The sequence below is a fragment of the Canis aureus genome, chromosome 36 (assembly GCF_053574225.1).
Source record: "Canis aureus isolate CA01 chromosome 36, VMU_Caureus_v.1.0, whole genome shotgun sequence".
NCBI classification, from domain to species: domain Eukaryota; kingdom Metazoa; phylum Chordata; class Mammalia; order Carnivora; family Canidae; genus Canis; species Canis aureus.
This window is the reverse complement of record NC_135646.1, coordinates 668,253-692,314: the sequence shown is the minus strand read 5'-3', so window position 1 is coordinate 692,314 and position 24,062 is coordinate 668,253. Positions and strand designations below refer to the sequence as shown.

Sequence of the window (24,062 nt, the reverse complement as noted above, 5' to 3'; positions counted from 1 at the left end):
TGTGATTGGCCCCCTTCCTGTCCCTCCCTGTCCTTTCCCCGCCCTCCCAGCAGACTCCTCATTCTGGCCACCTTTCCCCAGGAGCCTCCAGGTGTGAACTGCTTCCCTCCCAACCTCACTGATTTTGTTGGCAAACACCTCTTCCTTTGCACAGCCAGGGACCTTTGCCTGTGAAGCCTTCCCTAAGTGCCCCTGATCCTGGAGATGGGTCGTGGGCACACACTGGTTCCCTCAGATCCCCCAGGTCACTTCCCCTCTTGTGCACTTGTGTCGAGGAGTAAGGGACATGCGGCAAACCAGGAGGATGGTGAGCATTCAGGTCGGCAAGCATCCACGGTGCTCATCACACCGCCAGCACCCCCCGTCGTGGGCAGGGCGCTCCCGTCCCAGCCCCGAGGCCATGCCACCCTGCTGTCAGTGGAGAGGCTGGGCCTGTCTTGCACAGACCAGATGTGTGCCTGTGTGGGTGTGTGCTTGTGGCCTTTCCCAGCTCCGAGCGCTGCGAGGTCTGTTCCCGTTGACCCCGCACAGCCCTTTGTTCCCTCGTGCGAACACGCACGTCCCCCAGTTCTCCAGGGACAGGCTCCCAGGTGCTGACCGCTGTTAAGACCTGTGTGTGTGTGTGTGTGTGTTTGTGTGTGAGCGTGCGTGCGACGTGTATTTTTGGGTGCCCGCCCAGCAGTGGTTCCCAGGCCACGGGTGCACATGTGTCTCTTTGAGAAGCTTGCCAACTGCTGTCCCTGGTGGTCGCAAGTCAGTGTCCCCTGCCAGCAGCATGCAGGGTGCAGGGTCTGGACCCCACCCATACCTGTGCTGCCAGCCGTGGAGGCTTCTCCACCCCCGGGGGCCCTGCTGGGTTTCCCTGCTGCAGGTTCTATCAGCATCTCATGTCTTCTGAAACTCTGGACTGCCCCCCAGCGCTGTCCTCGGGGTCCTGGGGGTGTGTGCCCAGCCCTGAGCACACGGCATGTTCCCACGGACACTGAGGCTGCATGTTCCTGGTCGGCCTCCCCTGATGCTTTCCTGAGAGGCTCAGGGTTGCTGCTGTGATATCACCTTGGGTTTCGGGGGATGGCAGGAAGCTTGATGTGTGGGGGCTTTGAGGTTCCTGGGGGTGCCCTATGTGGCGTGGCCCCCGTGCACCTGTGCTGCCTGTCGCCTTCTGCTGGGGAGCTGGTCTTGCCTATGGAGCAGGGGTTCTGGGGGACTGACACTGAAGCCTCCACTCGGCATCCACGTCACCGGGACTCGGCTCTCGGTCCTTCTCTAGTGGTACCTTCAGTGTTGCTTGTGTGGATGCACAGGTGCTGGTGCTGCAGGTCCGGAGAGCACTGTGTGCCGGGGGCAGAGGAAGGGTTTGGGTACGTGCTGAGCAGCAGGACGGTCCTGGGCCTGTGGGGTTAGAGGCACCAGAATAGAGAACGGCGGCAGAGGCGGTGGAAAGTGGTCAGATGGAGCTTCGGGTGGCGTCAGGGGCGGGCTCCGTGGGCCTGACCCCATTGTGTGACCAGGCACAGTTGGTAAAGACGCATTTTGCTCAGGATGCAAATCAAATAGTTGATATTAACTGTGAACTCACTTTGGATTATTAAAAGCACTTAAATGTTGTGAATTAATGTGACTATAGTAACGGGGTGAACATGTCTGCTTGCCTTGATGGAAGCCATGATCACACGGAGGCACATGTGGGGGGGGGGGTCGCCCTTCAGGGTGATAGCTCGTAAGCATTTAGAGCAGGTCCACGTTTTGGGGACGCCGCCTGACCCTGCTCTCCGTGGCTGCTGGCACTAGTCTCCTATCCCAACACCACCATGTTTGACCTTCCGGACCTCGTGTTATTCTCAGGTGTGCGACGCTGCCGAGGCCCCAACACCTGTGAGGGGTGTTGCGTGGTGGGGTTTAAAACATTCCTGAGTTGTTGCTGATTTAGAGACGAGAAGGTGGCTTGTTGGAGAGGCTATGAAGAAGTCCCATGATGCCAGTTTCCTACTGACACTCGCAGGGGAATCACCTGGACCTGGGAACTGTTTGCACACTGTGGGCACAATTGTATACAGCCATGCAGCCGCCATGAAGACCTACATGGCTACTCACACACACATCTGCATCCACCTGCTGGGAACAGAGACCCTCCCAGCATCCTCCCACCATCTGTCAACATTGAGATGACGTGACGTGATGCTTTGTGTCCACATAGAGAAACCTGTGTGTGCCCGTGTGTGTGTGTACACATGACTACAGATGTGCATGCACATGTCCATGGGTGTTTGTGGGCACCAGCACAGGTTTATCTATGCACATGTGTGCATGTATCTGAGCACGTAGATGTGCATATGTATATTCACACAGTACACATGTGCATATGTATATTCACACATGCACGTGGGTACATGTACACTGATATGTACCTGCTTTGTGTGCACATATGTTGGTAATATCTATGTAGGCACGCACATTTACACATGTGGGTGTGTACATATGTAGGTGTATATGTGTGTGGGTGTGTGCACACAGATGTGCACATGCCTTGTGCGCATGTATGTTGGTACACATCCACACGGGCACGCACATGCATGCACACACGTGGGTGTGTACACATGTAGGTGCGCACCTATGGACGTCTGTGCACGGCTGTGTGCACCCATCTTGGTATGCATGAACGCACACTTGTTTTCTCACAGTGGGTCATGCCTTGGTGATCTTTGTTGGGAAGTGTGATGTGAATGGTCCTGCGTCTCCTAATGGGATGCTTTCTTGCTCCTGCTATGTGGCCCACATCCTTGCCCCCACCCTGCCTTCTGTCCCCCCTGCTTTGCCCTACCACATGCTCCTCCTGGGTGACCTTCTGTCATCATGTCACCCCTATGAACGCTAATGTCCCTCAGGGCGAGGTGACAACTGTGACTTTCCTGAACCCTTTCCTGTCAGCTCTTCCCCACACAAACCCTTTCCTTCCTGCCTGCCCACAGACCACCCCAGTAAATTGTGACCTTGTCACTGTCTCTTCTGGGCATTTCCTTCTCCTTTCCCAGAGCTCTGAGCACATGTTTGGTTGCAAATATGCATAGTTCTGACCCATAGTAGGCAGCCATTAAACAGTAATTATGATTTATGTATCCTTATTGAATTAATGAGGCCGTTGGGGGAAAAAGTATAACAAAAGCATCTCCAAGAGGAAACAATTTGAGGAATTTAAGAGTGGCTCTTACAATCTCGATTTCTAGATGTTTATTATCTCCTTTGTTAGGAGGAACTGAGGCAGGTCGGGGTCTCAATTAGCCCTACAGGTGCGGCCTCTGCAGGCACATCTGTCACCCGAATAGGGAGGAGTGTAAATACTGGAGAACTGTACACGTTAAATTAAGGAGGTGACCTGAAACAGTTGTGAAATGCGGGAAGGACACGCTGACCTTGCGTGTCAGATCAGTGACGGATTGTTTCAGAGGAGCGGCCACGGACACGTGGCCTGCCAAGCACAGTGCAGTGTAAGTAGGTGTTGGGGAGGGCATCTATCGTGAATCAGGATCCTCTTGGTGGACAGCTGTGGGTCCCCAGTGAGCCGATCGTGACAGCAGTGTCTGTGGTCCTTCTGTTCCGGGATGGCGGCGGGGGGTGCCCATGCTGGGGCTCTGTTTTGCTCATCTTCTCCACCTTGGTTGCGTGATGGTGACTGGCACGTGGGACTTGACCCATGCCCGTGTCTTCTCTGCCCTCACCACATGTCCCGCTCCACGTGCGGCTCCAGGTGGCTGCAGGGACGGTGTCCCTTGCTGTCCCGGCTCGTAGCTGGTGAAAACCTGCCCCCCTCCTGAGCCTTTAACCATGTGTTGGCTCCTGGGCCACAGGCTCTGGAGGGTTCCAGATCCGGGAAGTGTCCCAGTGGGCTCCACCCTCTGGCCCAGTTCTCACCCTTTGGGCTGGTGCTGTTCCCGTGAGGTAAGTGAGTGGACTGCTGTTGTGACTTTCAACACATACGTTCAGAGAAGAGAGATGCACAGGGTCAAAGGAGGTGTAGAAGAGGGAGTTGGGATTTGCCAGGGCCTCGAATGCTCTGCAGGTGCGAGGATGTGAGAGGGGCACAGAGGGCTGGGAGAGCCCCAGGGATGAGGATGGCTCATGAGGGCATGGCAGCAGCAGTGTTGTGTCCCTGCTCTCACAGTCCTTGGTTTTCTGACAGTCAGACACTTGCTGTGTGGTGCTTTCCAGCTCCGTGCTGGGCTTGTGTCGCTTCCCGGGGCTCAGGGACAGTGCTGGAGGGCATGGCCGTGGCCGTGGACCTGGAAGAACCAGCGCCGCTGTTGCAGAGTCGTTAGCCAGCCTGGCTCTGTGCGTGGCCCATCCTGGACACCTGCTCACCGTCTGGGCCCAGGAAGGGATGTAGTGAGTGCTCAGGCCGTCTGCCTAGTACTGCACCTTCCATGCTGGCCACAGCCACGGCCAGTGCTTCCCCTCCTGCCTCCTAAAATCCACCTCTTAACCCCGTGCCTGATGCTGGCCCCCGCACTGCCCCCAGCCTTGGGGCTGACTCTCAGGCTGACCCTGAATCCCATGCTGGCACTGACCGTGACCCCCATGCTGACCCTCAGGCTGACCCTGACCCCTGTGCTGGCCCCAACCCTTGTGCTGACCCCCAGGCTGACCCTGACCCTTGTGCTGTCCCTGTGCTGGCCCCCCACCCCTGTGCTGGCCCCAGCCCTCTCGTATTTGCTCTCCGCCATCACTGGGTCCTCTCTGGCCTCAGAGGAGTCCAGCTTTGCTGGTGCTGCTCAGGTGTCCTCACGATCACACACAGATCGACTTTCCTCTTGGGTTTACTGTTTGTCTCATGCACCATCTGCTGAGCCAGACGCAGCGCTGGCTGTTCCCCATGCCCTCACCCCACTCGGGCTGTGCCTGGGCTGCTGTCCTCAGACGCTGCCTAATCGGGTCCCAGCAGGGGACCATGTTTTTCCAGAGCACAATAATTTCTCCCAATCTAGGATTCACTTTCCACGTGATGTCTTCCTCTCAGAGTGTATTCCTGGTATGGTGGCTGTTTTTTGCTCATGGTTTATTCTTTGCTGCACAGACGGTAAACCCTGTAAGAACAACATGCCTCTGATCTGTTTCTGTAACTAATGCACGTATGTCTCTCATCCCACGTTTACTGACCGCAGGTGAATGGGCCATGGGAGGTGTCGGTCATGAGGTCAGCAGGGTCGTGAGGGGACGATCACAGGTCCAGGAAGGCCCAGCAGCAGCCCCAGAGCCCGAGCCGACTAGGTTCCACCAGGTAGAAGACTGGTGGATGGGGTCATGGAATGTGTGCGTTCAGAACTCTGCTGTTTGCTGCCAGTTCTGACTTTATAAAACTCCAAGCCCACCATATGGTTAGTGTAAGAGGCCGTTGAAATAGTTCACTCTTTCCCGGAAAATAGAAATATTGGGGCCAGAGGGACTCTTCCTGTTTGAGCTCGAGATGTGCACTTCCCCTAGGGCGGGCATGCTATGTTTGTACTGGACTGATGATCCGAAAGGATGTTTTTGTAATGCGGGGAACAAAATACGAGTCAAGGGCTTTCAAGAGAAATTTGAAGTTCAATTATGGGTAAAAAGATGTATCTGTTCAATACACTCAGCTTGTAGCTCTCACATGAGCTTCCAGCTGCCTTCTGAGCAGGTCAGGAGGAGTGCCTACTGTGAACTGAAGAGGCCGCAGGAGGGCAGCTGGTTCAGGAAACAGACATGTCAACGCTGTAGGTGATCGGACGCTGGAGTCCACAACACACAGTGTATGTACCCAGTTCTCACCGTAGAAACCTTTAGGAAGGGGGCAGCCACGTGCTGAGGTTGTTGGACTTCCTGAAGGCAGAGCTGCTCTCGATGATTCCCTGAAGTCTGTTACTAGGTTCTAGGTTTTTTTCAGGAAACCACTTTCCTCTTCGTCTGAGACATGTCTGCAGCTCTCAGACTTGCGCACACTCCAAGGAAGGTGAGCGGCGTGGACTGTGTTGTGCTAGATTTCTGCAGACACGGTGGACCTGGGGCTTGTTCGGTGCTGAGGTCATGCTCTCTGGAGCCATACACGTCTTTCTGCTTCCGAGAGAATCCTGGGAGAGTGGCGACAAAGCCAGGGGTGCACCTCTCATGGTTGGTTCTGTCTTCTACGCTTCACGGGGTTGGTTGAGGAGATTAACACAGGCTCTGCAGCCTTGAGGTTTTTTTTTTTTTTTTTTTTTTTTTTTTTTTTTTTTTTTAAAGATTGATTCATGAGAGACAGAGACAGAGACAGAGGGAGAAGCAGGCTCCACGCAGGGAGCCTGATGCGGGAATTGATCCCAGGACTCCAGGATCACGTCCTGGGCCAAAGGCAGGCACTAAACTGCTGAGCCACCCAGGGATCTCCACAGCCTTGAATTTTATCAGGAAAATTCTAACATGGGTATGTGCCTGCCTTCTCGCTCAGTATACTTCAGACTTTCTTATGCTGTTTTCACCCTAACGCAGCATTAAGTTACCCAGAAAGGGCACTGCTTGTCCTACACTAATTTACACCAACTCATCTTCCTTTTTCCACAGCGTCAGACACTTGAGGAATTTGTGGCGGGTAGGATTTGCTCCCTAAGTGACCTGCAATAGTCAAAGCTACCTTTGCCCCTTTTATACTGCCAGGTTGATGGACTTTTTTTTATATAAATTTATTTTTTATTGGTGTTCAATTTGCCAACATATAGAATAACACCCAGTGCTCATCCCGTCAAGTGCCCCCCTCAGTGCCCGTCACCAGTCACCCCCACCCCCCGCCCACATCCCCTTCCACCACCCCTAGTTCGTTTCCCAGAGTTAGGAGTCTCTCATGGTCTGTCTCCCTTTCTGATACTTGTACCAGGAGTGGGGCTTCAGAAATGGCAGCTCTTTCCCCCTGCCCCCCAGTCGTCTCTCATGTCGTCAGGGTCCTTTCCCAGATCCGGGGAAGCCATTTCCAGGATCACAGACAAAGCTGTGTCTCAGAAGGGCCTTAGGAGCTGCGATGCTCTTCAACACCTGCTGGCATCGCGTGTTCCCACCTCACTGAACTCGCACCATCTCTAAAGCTCTTCCCGGGAATGCCAACCCATCCCCAAATTCTCGTGCTTCCCAGCATCAGGAGGGCTGGTTTCAGAACGTCCTTCATGTTATTTGTCTTAAACTCCCAAACCACCTGCCTTTCTAGGTTCCAGAAGGATCTGGACTATGATTTTTTGAGCTACAGTTTTCATGTCCTATATACTACTGTGAGTTAATCTTCTCTCATTTGTTTGGACACGAACAAAGCTGGGAACCTAACCAACACTTAAAATTACATTTCTGTGGGAAACTACATTGAAATTTCAACCTGGACTGTTAGTTCTTGCTGGGTTTTCCCGCCTAGCCCTTCCATTTTGAAGACAAAATAGACAGGATGCTATATTTTGCCGATTTCCTCTGCCAAGGCCATTTGGAAACCCTTTGGAAAATTGGGCATAAGGTAAGATCTTAGAACCAGAAGATGTAAGGCAACATTCTACTATGGTAGAATTGTAGCTTACTCAATTAGGTAGGGTTTGTTTGGTTATAAGTGACAGATACTCAGCACATTGTGGTTGACAAACACACAGGATGTGTATAGGACCGCTATAGAGGATCATGGACATGGAAGCCAGATCTTAGGGCTCAGATGATGTCTTTAGGTGTGGATTCTCTGAGCCCTGCCTGGGGCCTTCTCTGGGTGACCTCCTCCACCTGGCAGCCTGCGGCAGCTGCAGCCTCACCTTACCATAACACTCATTCCCGACCATTCCAGTGAAAACCACAGCAGCAACAGTCCTTTGGTCCATTAGTAGTGTGCATGCCTCCGGGCTAGTTGCCACGTGTGGGGGTGAGATGGTGGGCCAGCCCTGACTGGGGCACATGCCCATGTGGACGGAGAGGGAGGTGGTCCCGAAGGAGGGTAAGGGCAGGGCCAGGGTGAGGGACAGATACCCCCAGGCAGACAGAGACGTATCACTGCAGTTTTACTAAAACTTTAGGTGCTTGAGTTGGCAGCCAGAGCTCCATTTTCTTTCGCTGAGCTGTTTCTTATGCAGCTCGGAGAAATCACAGGTGATAAAACAGCTTTGTGTCTGGAGCCCCTGGTCAGTGAGGCAGCTCACTATTGTAAATGTTACGTCCCTCTTCTTAATAAAGAGGTTTTCTAAATGAATGAGTGCTGTGTAAAAGGACAAATTCCAGATTATTCTCAGTATGAAGTGGCTAGGACACAGAGGAGCCAGACCGAAGGAGTGGTCAGCAGAAATACTGACCCCAGCTGTAGGATCTGGGGTGTGCCCACCTGGTGTTCCTGAGCACAATGGTCTGATTATAACACCTGCACCTCCTCCACCCTGCATCTCCTGGCTTGGGCAGAGGATTTTGGCACCTTCTTCAGATGGCCAAGTCTTCACAAACATCCTGATTTTGGACTTTTCCTTCCTCTGTGATAGTCTTTGGCTGCCTTGGATTTTTCCGTTGGGCTGGCCGCAGAGTTCGTGTTCTCTCCCTAACACTAAGCTCTCATGCTCTTGTTTTATGGTCATTAAGAGCCCAAAGAATGAGATTGTGTGAAGATATATCTGTTTTCTGTACAATCTGATCCCTTTCCCCCATTCCAAAAGGCAGTTTCTTAGCTATGTCTTGTCTCCTGTTAACCTTGTTTCTCTTTGACCATAAAGCTACCTTTGAAATGAGGAAGACTATGGCTAACAGGACACTAAGGAAGAGAAAAGGAAGGTGAGTGAGCAGCAGAGGACCCGAGAGAGATAGAGACAGCTGGAGGAGAAGGTTGGGAGGGAAGCGAGAAACTGGATTTTCCTGTGAGATTAAACACAGAGCAGCAGGGTGACGTGTTAGGTAATTTGGAATATTAATGATCGACCTTGAAGTGACACCTCAGATGGAGTCCCAGCTGTGGCTCCTGTAAATTGTACTGTTCTCTGCTGATCCATCACCAGGTTGCCTGTTGTGTGGTGGATGTAGTACCGGTCTCATGACTAGCATGAAGTTTAAGGAAGATAACGTGTTCTGTGTTATAATGTGACATGGACATGGAGGCCCTCTGTGTATGTGTCACCAGGCTTGATGGAGTGGATTTCTGCTGGTTGGGTATTATCTATTGGTGATGTGCTTCGTCTGCAGGTATTGGGTGGGAGAAGGTATGAATTGTGCACATGGATATTAAAGGAACGATATGTGTGGTGGCCAAATCAGTGAGAAAGGAGGGACCTAGAGTTTGACGGACATGGGTTTTATTCATCTCTCTTGATTTTCAGTGTATGTTCCTGGGTCTGCTGAGACCTGGGGAAAACCCCCGCACTCAGGTGGGAGGGAGTGGGCCCCTGGAAGGGAATTCTAGCACCAGGGAGGACTGGGAGTGGCATCTCCCCTTCCCTGAGGATAACAGTAGGGAGCTGCTGACTGGGACCTGGGCCTTCAGGGGTGACCCCGATGTGTCCCTGAATGCCATGGCAGAGCCACCTTCTGTCCACACTGGTGAATGATTGGGTAAGAGGCCGTATATTTGCCAAGTAGAGGTACACAGGCCACCTCTAGGGCAGCCTACAAGCTGATGACCCACCATAAATTCACACTGGCTATTACTCTATCCTAGATAAATGGATACCTAATTTATCCATCATAACGTTTGTACTTAACACTCAGTACCTTTCAAAATGGTACCTTTCTTTCTTTTTTTTTTAATTTTTATTTATTTATGATAGTCACACAGAGAGAGAGAGAGAGAGAGAGGCAGAGACATAGGCAGAGGGAGAAGCAGGCTCCATGCACCGGGAGCCCAACGTGGGATTCAATCCTGGGTTTCCAGGATCGCGCCCTGGGCCAAAGGCAGGTGCCAAGCCGCTGCGCCACTCAGGGATCCCTCTTTCTTTTTTATTTTAGTTTACTTATTTATTTTTTATAAATTTATTTTTTATTGGTGTTCAATTTGTCAACATATAGAATAACACCCAGTGCTCATCCCGTCAAGTGCCCACCTCAGTGCCCGTCACCCAGTCACCTTTCAAAGTAGAACAACTTCTTCATTTGGTATGTGTGCTTGCTGTGTCCTCATGTGGGCCGGCGTCCACTGGTTTGCCACTGAGACGCCCCTAATCCAGATGTGCCTAGAAAGGGCTATAAACACCTGCTTACGGGTTCTCTCGCCATTTGAGAGTTTGAAATTCCAGGGATCTTCTCACTTTTTCTTAGACCCTTGATCTGACCTAAGCTTTTACTGTTCAGGAAATGCCGAGCATGGATATACATGTGCTCTATTAGCGTGTGTGCTGCTTAGGTCACGCACCCCAGGTGTCTCGACCACTTCCAGCTTCTCTCTCAGCCAGCATGGCCCTGCCTGGTTTAAGTGGCTGCTTTGTGGCAGAGCATTGGGGAAAAACAGGACTATGGGTAAAAGTTCTTCCTGTTGTTCTAAGTTAGGACGTGTCTACTTCTGTAGGTTAACTTGAATTCAGCAACAGGTGGAGTTACTTTCCATGTGAGTATATCTGTTAATATGAAAGAAGTGGCTTGGCTGATGGTTTCTCACCCCTAGTCTCATTGAGGGCACGGCCAGAGGGTGGAAATCCCATCCTTCTTCAAGCATGAATAGTGGTTGTCAAGGACTTCTTCCACTATCATATCTTGTTCTCTAATAGACTTTCTCATGGGAAGTACTGGTTTGCTGTCCTTCTTACTTGCCAAAAAGAATAGTGATCCTTGTACCATTTGGTCTTTGGTTTGTGATGCTCTAGAGGAGACCTGGACCTCAGGGAGGAGACCTCCATGTGAGTCTTGATCTGCAGTTGATTTGTGCTAAAACTCTCTTTCTTGGTGGGGATGGGACCTTCAGTAAAATTGGGGTTTACTGTGATGTACTCCCCGACTCTTTTAACTCATCTGTTGATGATCTGAAAGAGAAGACCTCTGTGAGTATCAGGTCTGCCTTCTCTTTGCAGACTGTGTGGACTTTACCGTGAACCTGACGCATCTTGCTGCCTCCATTTCTGACCTCTGCCTTTTCATTCCTCCAATTCTACTGGTTCTTGCAACATGTGATAATTCAAATAGTTCAAAAACGCATTTTATAATGAAATTCTGCTTATTATCTCTTTAGTCATTAGTTAAAATATCAAGCAAAACACAGAGTTCTCTGGCACACACCATTACACATCTTATGCTAATGGCAATACAACGATTATAAAAACAATTGCAAATATGAAGATGGAAGCATCTAATGCTCTGATAATTGGATTTCAGACACAGCTCTTTGCCACCTATGGTTTTTGAAGCACGCTCTATAAATGAACCTCATTACACTGAATCGTTTTTCTGCCATCTTGTTTGTGACATATGCCACATCACAATTTCCCATAACCTTGTTTACTAAACAAGTTTAGTACTATTTCAACATGAGAATCTAAAGAGGATGAGTTTTCTTATCTAATTTATTAGTGATTTTTTTAAACTGAAGGCAGAAGAATAAAAGTAGTTCATAGTGATTTGTGAATTGATATCTTAATATTGGCATGTGTTGGTTTTCTCACTGTGCCAACCTGTGTATCACTCAGTCCTTGTCTGAAACATTTCTGTCATTTCAGAAATGCACTAATTTACTTAGGGACATATGTTTAAACGTAATAGCTGGATTTGATTAAATGGCCTTTCGTGAAAAATGACATCCATAGGTAGCTGCAGCGTTGGGTCTCCTGCTTTAATACTTGTGGAAAAGTGAGACCTTATGAGGAGGCTGTAAGCTTGGACAGTGACGAGATCCTGCCTAAACCATTACTCTGCTCTCTCAGTGTATGCATCAGGATCCTGATCTCTGTTGGAATGTCACAGCATGACCACTGCCCCATCCCCACATCCCACTGCAGCCTAGGAGCTTTGGAGGAAGCTAACTCCATCACGTGGCCATGGGTTTGCATCCCAATGGACTTAACCTGACTCAAGCCTTTGCAATTGGCAAAGGGATTTCTGAGCAAAAGGTTTCCTCTCTTCTAAGGCAGCTTCTGGAACTCACTCTCCCTGGAAGTGAGCAAAAAAATCCCTGGGAGTTCTGAGCAGCCGTCCTGCCACCATGAGGTGTAATCAGCTTTAGGTTGAAGCTGTGATCATAAGATATAAGGGGAAGACACAAGTTCCAAGTGCTTGGCATCATGGAGCCAAGGAATCAAACCAACTCTGAGGCTCTGGACTTTGCATCCATGTGAGCCAATAAATTGCCTTTATTGTTGAACGAGTTTGAGTTCATTTTTCTATTACCTGCCACCAAACACAATGTAATTGCTACTGAGATGTGTATTGTCAAGGATCTCCAAAGACCCAGAACTGATAGGATGTGTATCTGTACCCATATCTGTCTAGAGAGACTGAATGTAGGGAGTTGGCTACCGTGACTGCAGAGGCTGCAAGTCTGAAATCTGTAGGTAGGCTGCCAGGCTGGAGACCCAGGACTGGGTTGCTGCTACATGAGTCTGAAGGGCCATCACTGAAGTCTCAGTCCCTGGATGTGACTTTGTTCCAAGTGCTGGCATGCATCCCTGTCCCGTGGTGTTCTGCGCTCCTTCTGCCTCACTTTCTGCCTGCCCTGCTGGCCTCACAGTGACTGCTCTGCTCTCCTCTCCTCCTGCAGAGCAATCAGAGTGGAAGATGGGGCAGCAGAAGCGATAGGAAGAATCAGGTACTTGAAAGAAGGAAGAACCTGTTTGTGGCTGAGAAGATGAATAGAGAATGTAGTTGAGAGTTGAGTTCCTTTGCTAATAATGAGATATCCATGACATTTCAATGAGATCTGTAATCATAGAATACTGTGTTAATAGGGATCAGATAGAAACAGATGGTATTAAATCAACAACATGTCCTTGCTTTAGGGGCTAGGAGACAGCATCAGGCATTGATCAAGATAGGGATAACAGGTTATCAATTAGAAGACATCCATGGCTGGCCAGTTGGTGGAACACGTGACTCTTGATCTCAGGGTTGTGAGTTGAAGCCCTACATTAGGTGTGGAGATAGTAAAAAAAAAAAAAAAAAAAATTAAAAAATATTTTGAAGATGTACATGAATATACGAACTAAATTTCTAAACTAGATGGAGAAATCAGATTGAAATTAAGACATGCAGCTTTGGAGCACAGGAAAAACTGAGTTTAAGTAATAATAGTGATTATGCTAACATGCTTATACTAAAGTTCCTATTTGTAACATTGAATTTAATAGTGCTTTTGAATACATATTTTTTGTATATAAAATTTTTATTAGACATTCACATTCTGTAAACACAGAAGCTTGGTATTAAGTGGGCACCTCTAATTTAATGCCTAGAGGAAAAATAATCTATCGTAGTGCTTATCTGGACTGATAGTGTTGAAGGAATTATTTTCATATTTTTTATGTTTCTTTTTGTACATTCTAACCTTAGCCTAATATGTGATACTTAGAAGAATTACATCAGGGTCAAGGTCTGTACACATATGTGAACATGTTTCACTTTTTCTCCACATGTGTGGAAATACGGAAAGTGGTTAATTTACATTAGGGGTGGTGATTGCTTTGGCTAGCAGGGTCCAGCGGCTCATCTCTGTGCATCATGTAAGTGGCAAAAAGATAAGTAGAATGCATGTGGAATTTTTTTTTTTTGCATTACTCACTTATGCTTTGCCATGATCTCTTCTTAACTATAATAGAAGATATTTTTGTTACTGAGTTGATTGCCTTTCAACCAACTAAATAGAATTTGACATTTCTATATTTTCTCATATCAAAGGAGCAGTAGAGCAAACATGTTCTTCAGTTCCTATTGTCACATAGATCTCATAAAGGTTCACGTTCCTTTTTATTTTTTTAATTTTTATTTACTTATTTTGTCAGAGAGGAAGGTGGGGAGGGGCAGAGGGAGAGGGAAAATCTCAAGCAGACTCCCCTCTCAGCACAGAGCCTGACATGGGCTCCATCTCCTGACCCTGAGATCATGACCTGACCTGAAACCAAGAGGCGGACGCTCAACTGACTGAGCTGCCCAGGTGCCCTCGTATGCCTTTTTAAAAGGTAAAAAGTACCTGAGATATTTTGGGAAGGTCAGTTAAAATATTTGTAGATATTAAAAATTAGGTATTTCGTGTAATATTTATATATTCATGTGCATAGGTTGTAATTGGGAAAATATTTTGTGATTTGGAAAGTAGGTTTTTATAAATTCACTTTATTTCTTTTTATTAGGGAAAGTACTCTGTGTAAAATACAAATATGGACTATGCTCTGCTTTGCATTCTTGAAGCCTGTGAGTGGTGATTTTTAAAAACCTATTCTTTTCAGCACTGAAGAATAAAAATAGAAAGTTAAATTTATGTTACAATTATACAGTGCAATTCTAAAGGAGGTTGAGGATCTGAACAGCTCAGAGGTGCTGATGATTGGATGCTCACTGAGGGGCCTGCTCTCCTGACCCAGATGTTCTCCCTCAAGCGCTGGGGGAGTACCCCTCTCTCCCTCCCCTTCTCCCCTGAGTCTGAGGTCCTCCTTTCTTCACTGATGGAGAGTCCGCATTTTTCCACCTAATCAGGAAGGAGATGCTTGTTATCTTGACCCTCAACTTTCTGGAGTCCCAGAAGGAACTCATGGCTGCCTTGAGTATGAGAGATGAGGGGATGGAGAGTCGAGGAATGATAGGCCATAGAAGTGTAGTTGTCACTTGAAAGACAAAACGCTGAATTAGGGCAGTCTCCTGTTCAAGTACATTTAAAGGATAGACTGGGAGAAAACTTAGAAAAAGACCCAAATTCTCCTCTCTAAAATAGTGGGATGTCATGAAGAGGGGAGAGATTTACAGTGATTTACAATGATTTAGTTTTCTTTCTCCTGAAATTTAGAACAGACTTTGCCAACACCTGGGTTAGGATAATGGAATTAATAGGCACACAAGTGCACTGGGCATAGTCTGAGGACAGGTGTTTTCCTCCTGGAGACCGTGTTTGCAACATGTGCTGAGGATGTTACATGAATAACCCACTTAATCCTTCCTGTTTCCTTCTGAGGTGGGTCCTGTTGTTACCTCCACTTTATTCGTTAGGGAACAGCACACAGTGGTTATGTAACCTACGTCCGGAGGCTGGGTCACTAATGAAGCCTGGATCGTGGAGTTGGTACCCTGCTTGCCTCTCTGTTTTTAGCCCATGTGCTGTGTGGGACAACTGTGCAGCAGGAGTAGGAGGCGATGTGAAGGCACTGGTTAGAAATACACAAATTACAGCCCTTGAAGTTAAAACTCAGTAGACATTCACAGATCAGACATAGCTGAAAAAAATTAGTGAACTAGAAGATGAAGCTGAAGAAGTATCTTAGTATTAAACACAGAGGGAACGTGAGAAGCCATAGAGATGAGTGCATAGATCTGAAAGGCGAAGAATGCATCTGATATAGGCTAAGGAAAGGGATAAGGGTGAATCAATATTTGTGATAAAACAGCTGATAATTTTCCCAGATTGATGAACACTGTTCAGATTGAAAAATTGTACCAATACCATATAACTTCACTTGTAGAATTTAAGAAACAAAAACGAAAGGAAAAAAGAGAGAAAGGCAAACCAAAAAACAGACTCTTAACCATAGAGAACACACTGATGGTCGCGAGAGAGAGGTGGGGGGATGGGTGAAATGGATGATGGGGATTGAAGAGGGCACCTGTCATGATGAACACTGGGTGATGTATGGAAGTGTCGAATCACTATATTGTATACCTGAAGCTAATATTATACTGTATGTGAACTAGCTGGAATTTAAATAAAAAGTCAAGTAAAAAAAATGGTACAGAAAAACTGTGCCACCTGCTAGTCCAGAGTAAAGACAGACGAGATGCACATCTTGACCCATCCCTGCAAAACGCTGTAGTATCCAGGGTAAAGACAGAATCCTGAAAAACTTGATGAAGAGAACAGAAATTGCTTATAGATTAATGAGAAATTTCTCAAAGGTAACAACAGGTCCCTGAAGCTATCCGTTAGATTTCTAGAATTCCATACCTTGTCTGTCATTCAGTATTGAAGGCAAAATATATTTTCAGACATACAAGGACCTGGACAGTTTACCACACAGATGCCATGCTGAAAGAACAAAAGAAAATATTTTTGAGCGTGAGGAGAAATGAACTCAGAAGGATGCTAGCCAAGAGATCAAGGACACATTTATTAATAAGTATTGATTTTAGAATAAGTCATAGGTTTTCCTTTGTTTAGTGAGCGCCATACTTGGTATCTACACAGTAGTACTGTCAGAGCAGCTGTGGTGTGGGGAAGGCATCATGAACTTGGAGGAAAGAGTAAGCATCCTGAGTTCTTTTATTCAAGAGGATGTTGGAGTTGCTGATTAATGGCTTTGCTAGAAAAATAAATATGGCTTGCATATGTTAAAACGGTTGAGGGAGAAATAAAATATATAGGCACTGATAAAGTAGAGTAGTGGAAATCCTGTATAGAGCAGTAAAGAATAAATACAAAGAAAAAGGTGAAGTTGCAGGACAATGTAAGTCTCAGTTTATCAATAATCACAATAAACTAATGTGGGTGAAACTCAGACATGAACACAAATAGTCTCAGATTGGATTAAATACAACCTGGAATTTTTGATGTTTAAAAGAACATATGTTAATTATAGTCCCATAAAGTTACTAATTTAGTATTCACCAATAAAAAATAACATTAAAAAATGTTCTTGCAGATAGACAAACCTATGCAAGATTCATAAAATCAAGAGAAACTTTAAGAATATGAAGAATTAGGGACGAAGAATGTGATAGAATCACAAGTACTTAAAAGGAAGGATCTTATAATGTGCAGAAATTTTTGCTGAGTAATTTGAAAATCAAGATGAAATGATTGATTTTCTTGGTGAATACAAGTGACATAAATGGACCCAACCAAAGCTAGCAAATGTGAATGGATCAGTTGCCATGGGAAAATTAAAGTTTTTCTTCTTAGATATGCTTTTATGAAAGACATTGGATCAGTTTTATAGGTAAATTCTATATGAACTTTTATGAATTGATAATTCTGTGTTATCTAAACTAGTTTAGAGTTAAAACTATCATTCTCTTTAATGAGTAATTCCCAAACTTGATAATAAAGCAGAAAAAGGCTAATTTCACTTAAGAATGTAAATTTCATAAACAAAATATTAGCAAATTGTGTTTAGGTATATATTTAATAGTCTTTGTTCCAAAAATGCAAGGTTATTTCGATAATAGCATCTTTATTGTAGTAATGTATAAAATGAGCATGTTGATAAAACAAAACATATGGTTGTACCAGTAGACCCTGAAGGACCTTGAAACAACACAGCAGCTGCTTAGGATAAAATTCTAAGAGAGAATAATGGCAGGGCGCTTCCTAAACAGGGTGAGAATATGATCAGAAACCCCATAGCAAGCCGAGGGTGATTGGGGAATACTAAACTGTGGATCAAAGCAGCAGTACCAGAATTATCACTCTAGGCCCCATATAAATTATATGGGAAAGTAAAAGACATACAATATTGGAAATGTCCAGTGGAAAAAGGAAGAGATCACACAAAGTCAATTAGGTAAGCAGGAACACAGATTATGTAGAGCAAATGCAAGATCAGTAAATAAAATCATGAACTGCAGTAGAGGTGATAAAGTAATGGCAAAATGGGTCCGTTCTCAGAAACCGCAAACCCTACAGCATAGCTTTGGAGAACAGGAATGCATTAAAGTCTATAGGGAAAAAACCCCCGAACTGTGAAATACTTGGAAAGGACATAACATATTACCAAGTGCTTGGTAGGGGGAGGCACTTTAATGGCAAACTTGGTATTAAGACCTCTCACTTCACTTCAGGTGCATAAGTGGGTGTGATATAATTTCGATAAAATCCATTTTGGGGGGCCAGCGAGGTGGCGGGGGGAGTGGTTATTTGATTATGGGATAATAAGGTCAAGGTAGGAGGATACATTTTAAGATTGTCCACTTAAAAGTTTAAAGACAATCTGAATGGTGGGAGCTCTGGTCTGCTCGAAACACATGTCCTAATGCTGTAGGAGATCAATTGATCTGCAGGACAGTCGTTTGTGTATGTGTGACATTTTCGAGTTGGTGGAAAAAATATGGCTTATTCAGCAGATACACTGGGGTAACTCATTAGCCTTTGGAGAGAAAGTAACATTTCTACTTCACAACTCAACGTTTCAAACACATTAATGATCTAATCATTAGAAATAGTTGTAGAAATGCTCACACAAAATTGGGTTGAATGTGATTTTTAAATTGTGGAATCGGGAAGATCTTTCTGGTGTCAGAAGCCCTTAAAGAAGGGACTGATAGGTTTGGACAGAAGTCCTAGGAAGCCCATCCAAATGGTTGAAAAACACTGTTGAGGAAGTAAGTGCACAAGGTGGCAGGAGAAGCCTCACGGCCGTAGAGTATATAAACACCGACTGTTTATTAGAAATTTCCCCCAAAGGAAGTAGAAAGATCTATAGAACAGGCAGTTTGAGTGGAAATATATTTGATCAGTCATTATAACCAGAGTTCTTCCAAATCCATGGAAACCATGCAAAACTTTCCTCCTGGCAGAGGCACACAGGAACCTGGTGACATGATGTTTGCCCTGGCACACATGTGGCTGCATCTTGGACTCCTAGCACGCATGTCCTGTGATCCGCTTCCTGGAACGTCTGTTCTGCACACACACTGGGAAACGTCCGGAAATGTGCAGAATTTTTAGCAGTTGGGAAAACCTGGAAACAACCGAAATGCCCCAAGGGAGGGGTTTGCAGGGTCGGGGGTGAGTCTTCAGGAAGAAAGCAAGGAGAGATGCTGGCTCGGTCAGGGATAAGTGCAAGGGAGAAGCAGAGCGTCGTTCTGTAAAGGCAGAACCGCAGGAGGCAATGCCCGCAGGTGCACACACAGCATAGATGGTGGTCACAGTGGTCGGTCGCAGGGGACAGACTCATTGGTGACGGGGAACCAGGGATTGCTTCCCAGGATCCGCAGTATGCTCGCCGGCCCGCAACACGGGCTGATCGTCAGACCCTACGAGGTTTGCACGTTTGGAGGGAAGCACGTGGCGTTTTGTCCTGTGCTTGGTCAGAGATTCCAGTGCCCAAACAAGTTTCAGGAGGTGCCACATGCGGGACTCCCAGCTTCCACGCAAAGTTACGGAACCTGGCCATGGTTTCGGGGGGCGCGGGAAGTGTGCTGGCACGTGTTTTGTGATCGTCCCCGCTCAGTCAGAAGAGGAGTGCTGCGTGTTGTTTCCAGCGTGATGTGATGGTCAGGGCTCCTGAAGGAGGCTCCGTTCCCATTTCCTCTGACCCACTCGGCGCGGCGGTGGCCTGGCACTGGCATGCAACGAGAAGGGGAGCAGAGAATTTTAGGATTTATTAGAATATACTTTCTAGCCCCTTTTTGTATGTGGTTTTTTTTCCCTTTAATACTACCATCAGTTTTACGAGGGTCTGGTGATATTTTCTTTCCCCCCAGGAGAGAGAACGAGTAATTTTTAATGTTCCTGGTACTGCTTTTGTTTCTTGGAATTTGCATGGCTCCTCACTGAGCAGGTGCTCTGCCACCGAGCTGTTTGAGAAATGACAGTCCTGGCTCAAAGTACGGCTGCCTTCTTCCTGTCGGGTCACACACGTGGGGCTGGAAGACGGTGGCTGGTACCCCCAGCCCCGCCGGAGAGGCGCCCGCCTGGCGCACCGCTTCAGGCCCTTATTTCAACCTGCTGGGCTTTACTTTTCATAGACCGTGTCTCTGCCAAACTGCTGTATTTTTAATTTTTGCCGAGTGTCATGTTTTCCATGTACATTCCATGTGTTTTCTTTTCCGTGGGGGGAGGTTGCTTATCTTTTTTTTTTTTTTTTTTTTATCATTTTCCCCATTTCTATCCATTCCTCATCGTAGGCTTCCCCAGCACCGGAGGCGCGGCCTTAAGCACGGCGCGGTTCCCGAGCAGCTGCCGCCGGACGCCCTTGGCCTGCACCCAGCCCAGCCGCCATGGGGACCGCTCAGGTAACGTCCCTTCTGAGCTGCCTTGCTCTGCGCGTCCGCAGGGGCGGGAGGCTGTGGGTGGCGGTGGGGCCGGGAGGGACGAGGACATGACCCGGCCCTCTGCGGGTGAGGTGTTTGCTGCTGTTTGCGGTGGAGGATGCGCAAGGGGCCCTGAGAAGGTCAGTGGGGCCTCACGCGGCAGGTGGTGATAGATTTATTGCTAATTTTTTTTTTTTAACCTACTCGATATTCTCCGAAATCGATGTTGCCCCGGGGTGTCCGCGGCCACAGCCAGGCACGTGGTCGCCCCTCGGTAGGACTTCAGTTTTGTGTAAGAGCCTTCGGGGACAGAGAAGACGAGCTTTTCCTTTTATTTAATTTTTATTTTTCTTAATATTTAGCATTTTTTAAAGAGCTTATCTATAGATTCAAGTCCTCTCTAACGCAGCATGGGGCTCGGACTCCCAGTCCTGAGGCCAGGAGTCCCACGCTCCTCTGACTGAGCGGGCCGGGCACCCCGAGCTCTCCTTTTTGCATGCTCTTCGCCCTCTGCTCAGCCGGCACCATCCTCTGACCTCCTCAGGCAAACTCCCTGAAGCTCGGATCGGACAGGTGACCGTTCCTTCCAGGTGGGGTGGGATTCTGGGTTACGAAGAACACAACTCACAACGGCTCATTCGAGCAGCACAGGCGTCTGTTATGAAGGATGTGCGGCTGAGCAGAGAGCTTTCAGCAGGGCCGGGTAGAGAGGTCCCGCCAGAGGCCGCCAGCCCTGCCGCCTGGGCCCCCGCGTGATGCCGCCGCCCCCAGGATGCTCACTCCCCGAGCAGGGAAGCGCTGCGTGCGCAGAGCATGGGTGCTCCAAGGACATTGGGTTGCAGATGTTTGTTTGGGTGTTACCTCGGGGAGGAGCCTGTGATGCGGGGGGTGGGGGGAGGGTGCTGGAGGTGTGGGCAGGTCCTCCGAAGTGGCAGCGGTCCCCCCCTCCCCCCCGACCAAGGCTGCCCACCATGCCCACATTCCTCCATCCTTACCTGTTGGCTGGCGACAGCAGGTGTCCCCATCCCCGGGGTTGGGGGGGGAGGGTGGATCGCAGCGGGGAGGGAGCTGCCTTGGCTCTAAGCCCCCCGGGTCCCCCGGATGGCTGCCCAGAGCCCTCTGCTGCTGCTGCTCCTGTCATTGGATGCGCCCAGGCTGGCCAGGCAGTCTGCTGCCCTCAGTGGTGCTCCGGTGGCTGTACATGGTCCTCCCCTCGAGATCTGCACTAGGAGGACAGAACTCTCCTCCAGGCCCCTGTGCAGCGATGCCACCATATGAAAGGTGCTCCTGGCCTTCTGGATTGGATTGCCTCGTGCTGGGCCCATCTGGGTGTGAGGTGCTCGCAGCTTCCCAGACCGCGGAGCTCCCTGTGCTGGTGGTGCCCTCCCTCTAGCGGCGGATGCCAGGCCTGTCCCCAGACATCGCGGTGCGTCCCTTGAGGGCAGGTGGTCCCCACGCACTCCACTGAGAAACACCGGAGGTCTTCAGATCCATGGACGTTCATGATCTTCCCTTAGCATCTGAGAATCTGTAATGATGCCGTTTCTCTCCTCGTGGATGCTGTGAATTAGAATTTTCTTTGCTTTTTTTCCTCATCAGGCAGGTTTGTCAATTTTAATGATCTCTGTGAACCAGATTTTGGTATCATTGATTATCAGTGTTGTTTTTATATTCTCTGTTTCTGATTTCTGTTCTGGTCTTATTTCCTTTCTTCTACTTGCTTTGGTTTTAATTTGCTTTTATTCATGGTTTTCAAAGATTGAAGTGGCAGTCAGTGATTTGAGATGCCTCCCTTCCTAACAGGCGTTTGTTCACTGTTATAAACTTCCCGTGAATTTTACCTTGTCAAGCCCTGGAGATTTCTGTATTTCTGTAAACATTTCTGAGAGGCGTTTCGTTCACGGAAGGAATACGGTCCATCAGGCTTCGTGGAGCAGGAGCTGTGGGAGGCCCTCCTTGCCCTGTCCACTCCGAGGGGTTGCCCAGCCCTGGCCTGGACGGGCTGCCCTGCCGGCCGTGGTCTGGTGGTGCTCGGCTGCTGGGGTTCCATCTGTTGTCTTCTCTTAGACTCTCCTTGATGATTTTGCTGTGTAGGTGGGATGTTCTTGTTTCCTAGCTGTATTTGGGATATATTTCCTTCTCTCCACCACTGGCCCTTATATGGGTTTGGGAAAGGAGAAGGGGGCACGTGGAGGCTTCTTCTCCCCACCTAGACCTCGTCTTTCTCAGCTTATCTGTTCTGTCCATGGAGAGATGTGTCACCTCCCTGAGAGGCCACTCCACAGTCCCCGGGGAGGGGAAGAAGGGAGAGAATTGCTCATTCTCCAGTGCGGCAGTGGACATGGGAGTGTCCGGAGAGATTTTTGGTTTTCACAATGGCAGGGGAGGCCACTACCAGCATCCGGTGGGTTGAAGCCACGATGCTACTAATTATCCGCCACCACAAAGAGTGATCTGGTCCAAATGTCAAAAGAGACAACGTTGAAGAACCGTGCTTAACTTTTATGATCTAACCTCTCATGTTTATCAGGCATTAGTCTGAATGAAAAGGGTAAGATGATAATATAATTTTGATAAAGAACCATTTCTCTTGAGTATGAGTATTTTTTGCATGGGAGCTCTAAGGACATTGAGTGCTCTGCATGCAAATTCATTTAGATAGATTAAATTTAAAATGAACATCTGGATTTTTGGAGGTAACAATAAAATGTTTTTGAAACAACCTACTGGAATTATTCAGATGCTTATCTTTTCATTGATAAAACAGCTCCGTGTATATAACCCCAACATAACCCAGACTTGGCAATCCTACAATCCTCATGCGGAATTTAGAGCAGTGTTTACATTTCTGTTGTGCTCAGACAAGGCTAGGAACAGTCTCTATTTTGATATTGGTCTCATTTAAAATATGAGAAATTATAGAAAGTGTTCTCAGCATTGCTGCTGGGTCAAGCCATGGTAATTCTGAATGTAGAAATCTAGTTTTTTGTTTTTGTTTTGTTTTTTTTACAAAAGAGAATTCACTCTTCTCAAGGTAGGTATGAACAGGTCTGTGTTGCTCTGAGACAGAGATTATATAGGAAGAGCAACAAAATAGTACCACGTGTGGTCCTGACTGTCTACAGGCAATTGAATCCTATTTTAGGACATAGCCATCTCCTAACATTACAAAGCATTACAGGTTTTCCTTTGGCAGCATCCTTGGTTTTTATGTTTTATTTATCTTATTTTTAAATTTATTTATTTTTTTAAAGATTTTATTATTCATGAGAGACAGAGAGAGAGAGAGAGAGAGGCAGAGACACAGGCAGAGAGGGAAGGCGGCTCCATGGAGGGAGCCGGATGTAGGACTGGATTCCGGGATCCCAGGATTACGCCCTGAGCCAAAGGCAGACGCTCAACACCTGAGCCACCCAGGCGTCCCTTGAGCACTCTTGTGAGTAAATATTTTAAGTTTTAGTTCAGCAAGTACATATATATTAAAAATTATATAAATTCTTTGTGGGAGTACTTTCTAGTTAATTCAGAGATTTACTTGTGGCAATTATGAACGCTGTAATTGTAAATTCTTTTACATTGTTTGTCTCTTCCTTTTTAGAAATGACGCAAGCAAAAAAATTACCATGAAAAAATTAGCATAAATAAAAGATTCAGAGATGATCATTGTTGACATTTTGTTTTACTTTTCATATTTTCCTATGTCCTTATATGTGTATATCCACAATTTGCATTAATAAAATGATTGTACCAATTATACCAATTATTTGAATGACAGGTGTTTTAACAAATTAATGTAGTATATTATGGTAACTTTCCTTGTCAATGAAAATATTAAAAAATACTTTAATAGCCATGAAAAACACCTTGATGTGGGCATCACTCAGTGGAAGTGATGTTCAGTTCTCTGGTAATGTAAATAACACCTGGACGAATTACCTCTCTTCAGCTAATTATTCTCTTAGAATAAATTTGTGTACTTAAAATATTTT

General features: G+C 47.2%; 1 protein-coding gene across 10 annotated transcripts in view; it reads left to right on the top strand.

The window, feature by feature from the left end:
* Positions 1 to 24,062, top strand: part of DLGAP2 (DLG associated protein 2) — a 697,194-nt gene that overhangs the window by 69,009 nt on the left and 604,123 nt on the right. For 6 of the 10 annotated variants that reach the window (XM_077884877.1, XM_077884866.1, XM_077884868.1 and 3 more), the window contains exon 2: positions 19,948 to 20,055. The exons of 3 other annotated variants lie outside the window; for them this stretch is intronic. In XM_077884877.1, coding sequence (XP_077741003.1) covers positions 20,041 to 20,055 — 15 coding nt within the window. In that variant the 5' untranslated portion in view covers positions 19,948 to 20,040. Of the gene's footprint in view, positions 1 to 19,947; positions 20,056 to 20,085; positions 23,510 to 24,062 lie in introns of those variants that run through there. One more of the 10 variants, XM_077884875.1, reaches the window with a different exon arrangement.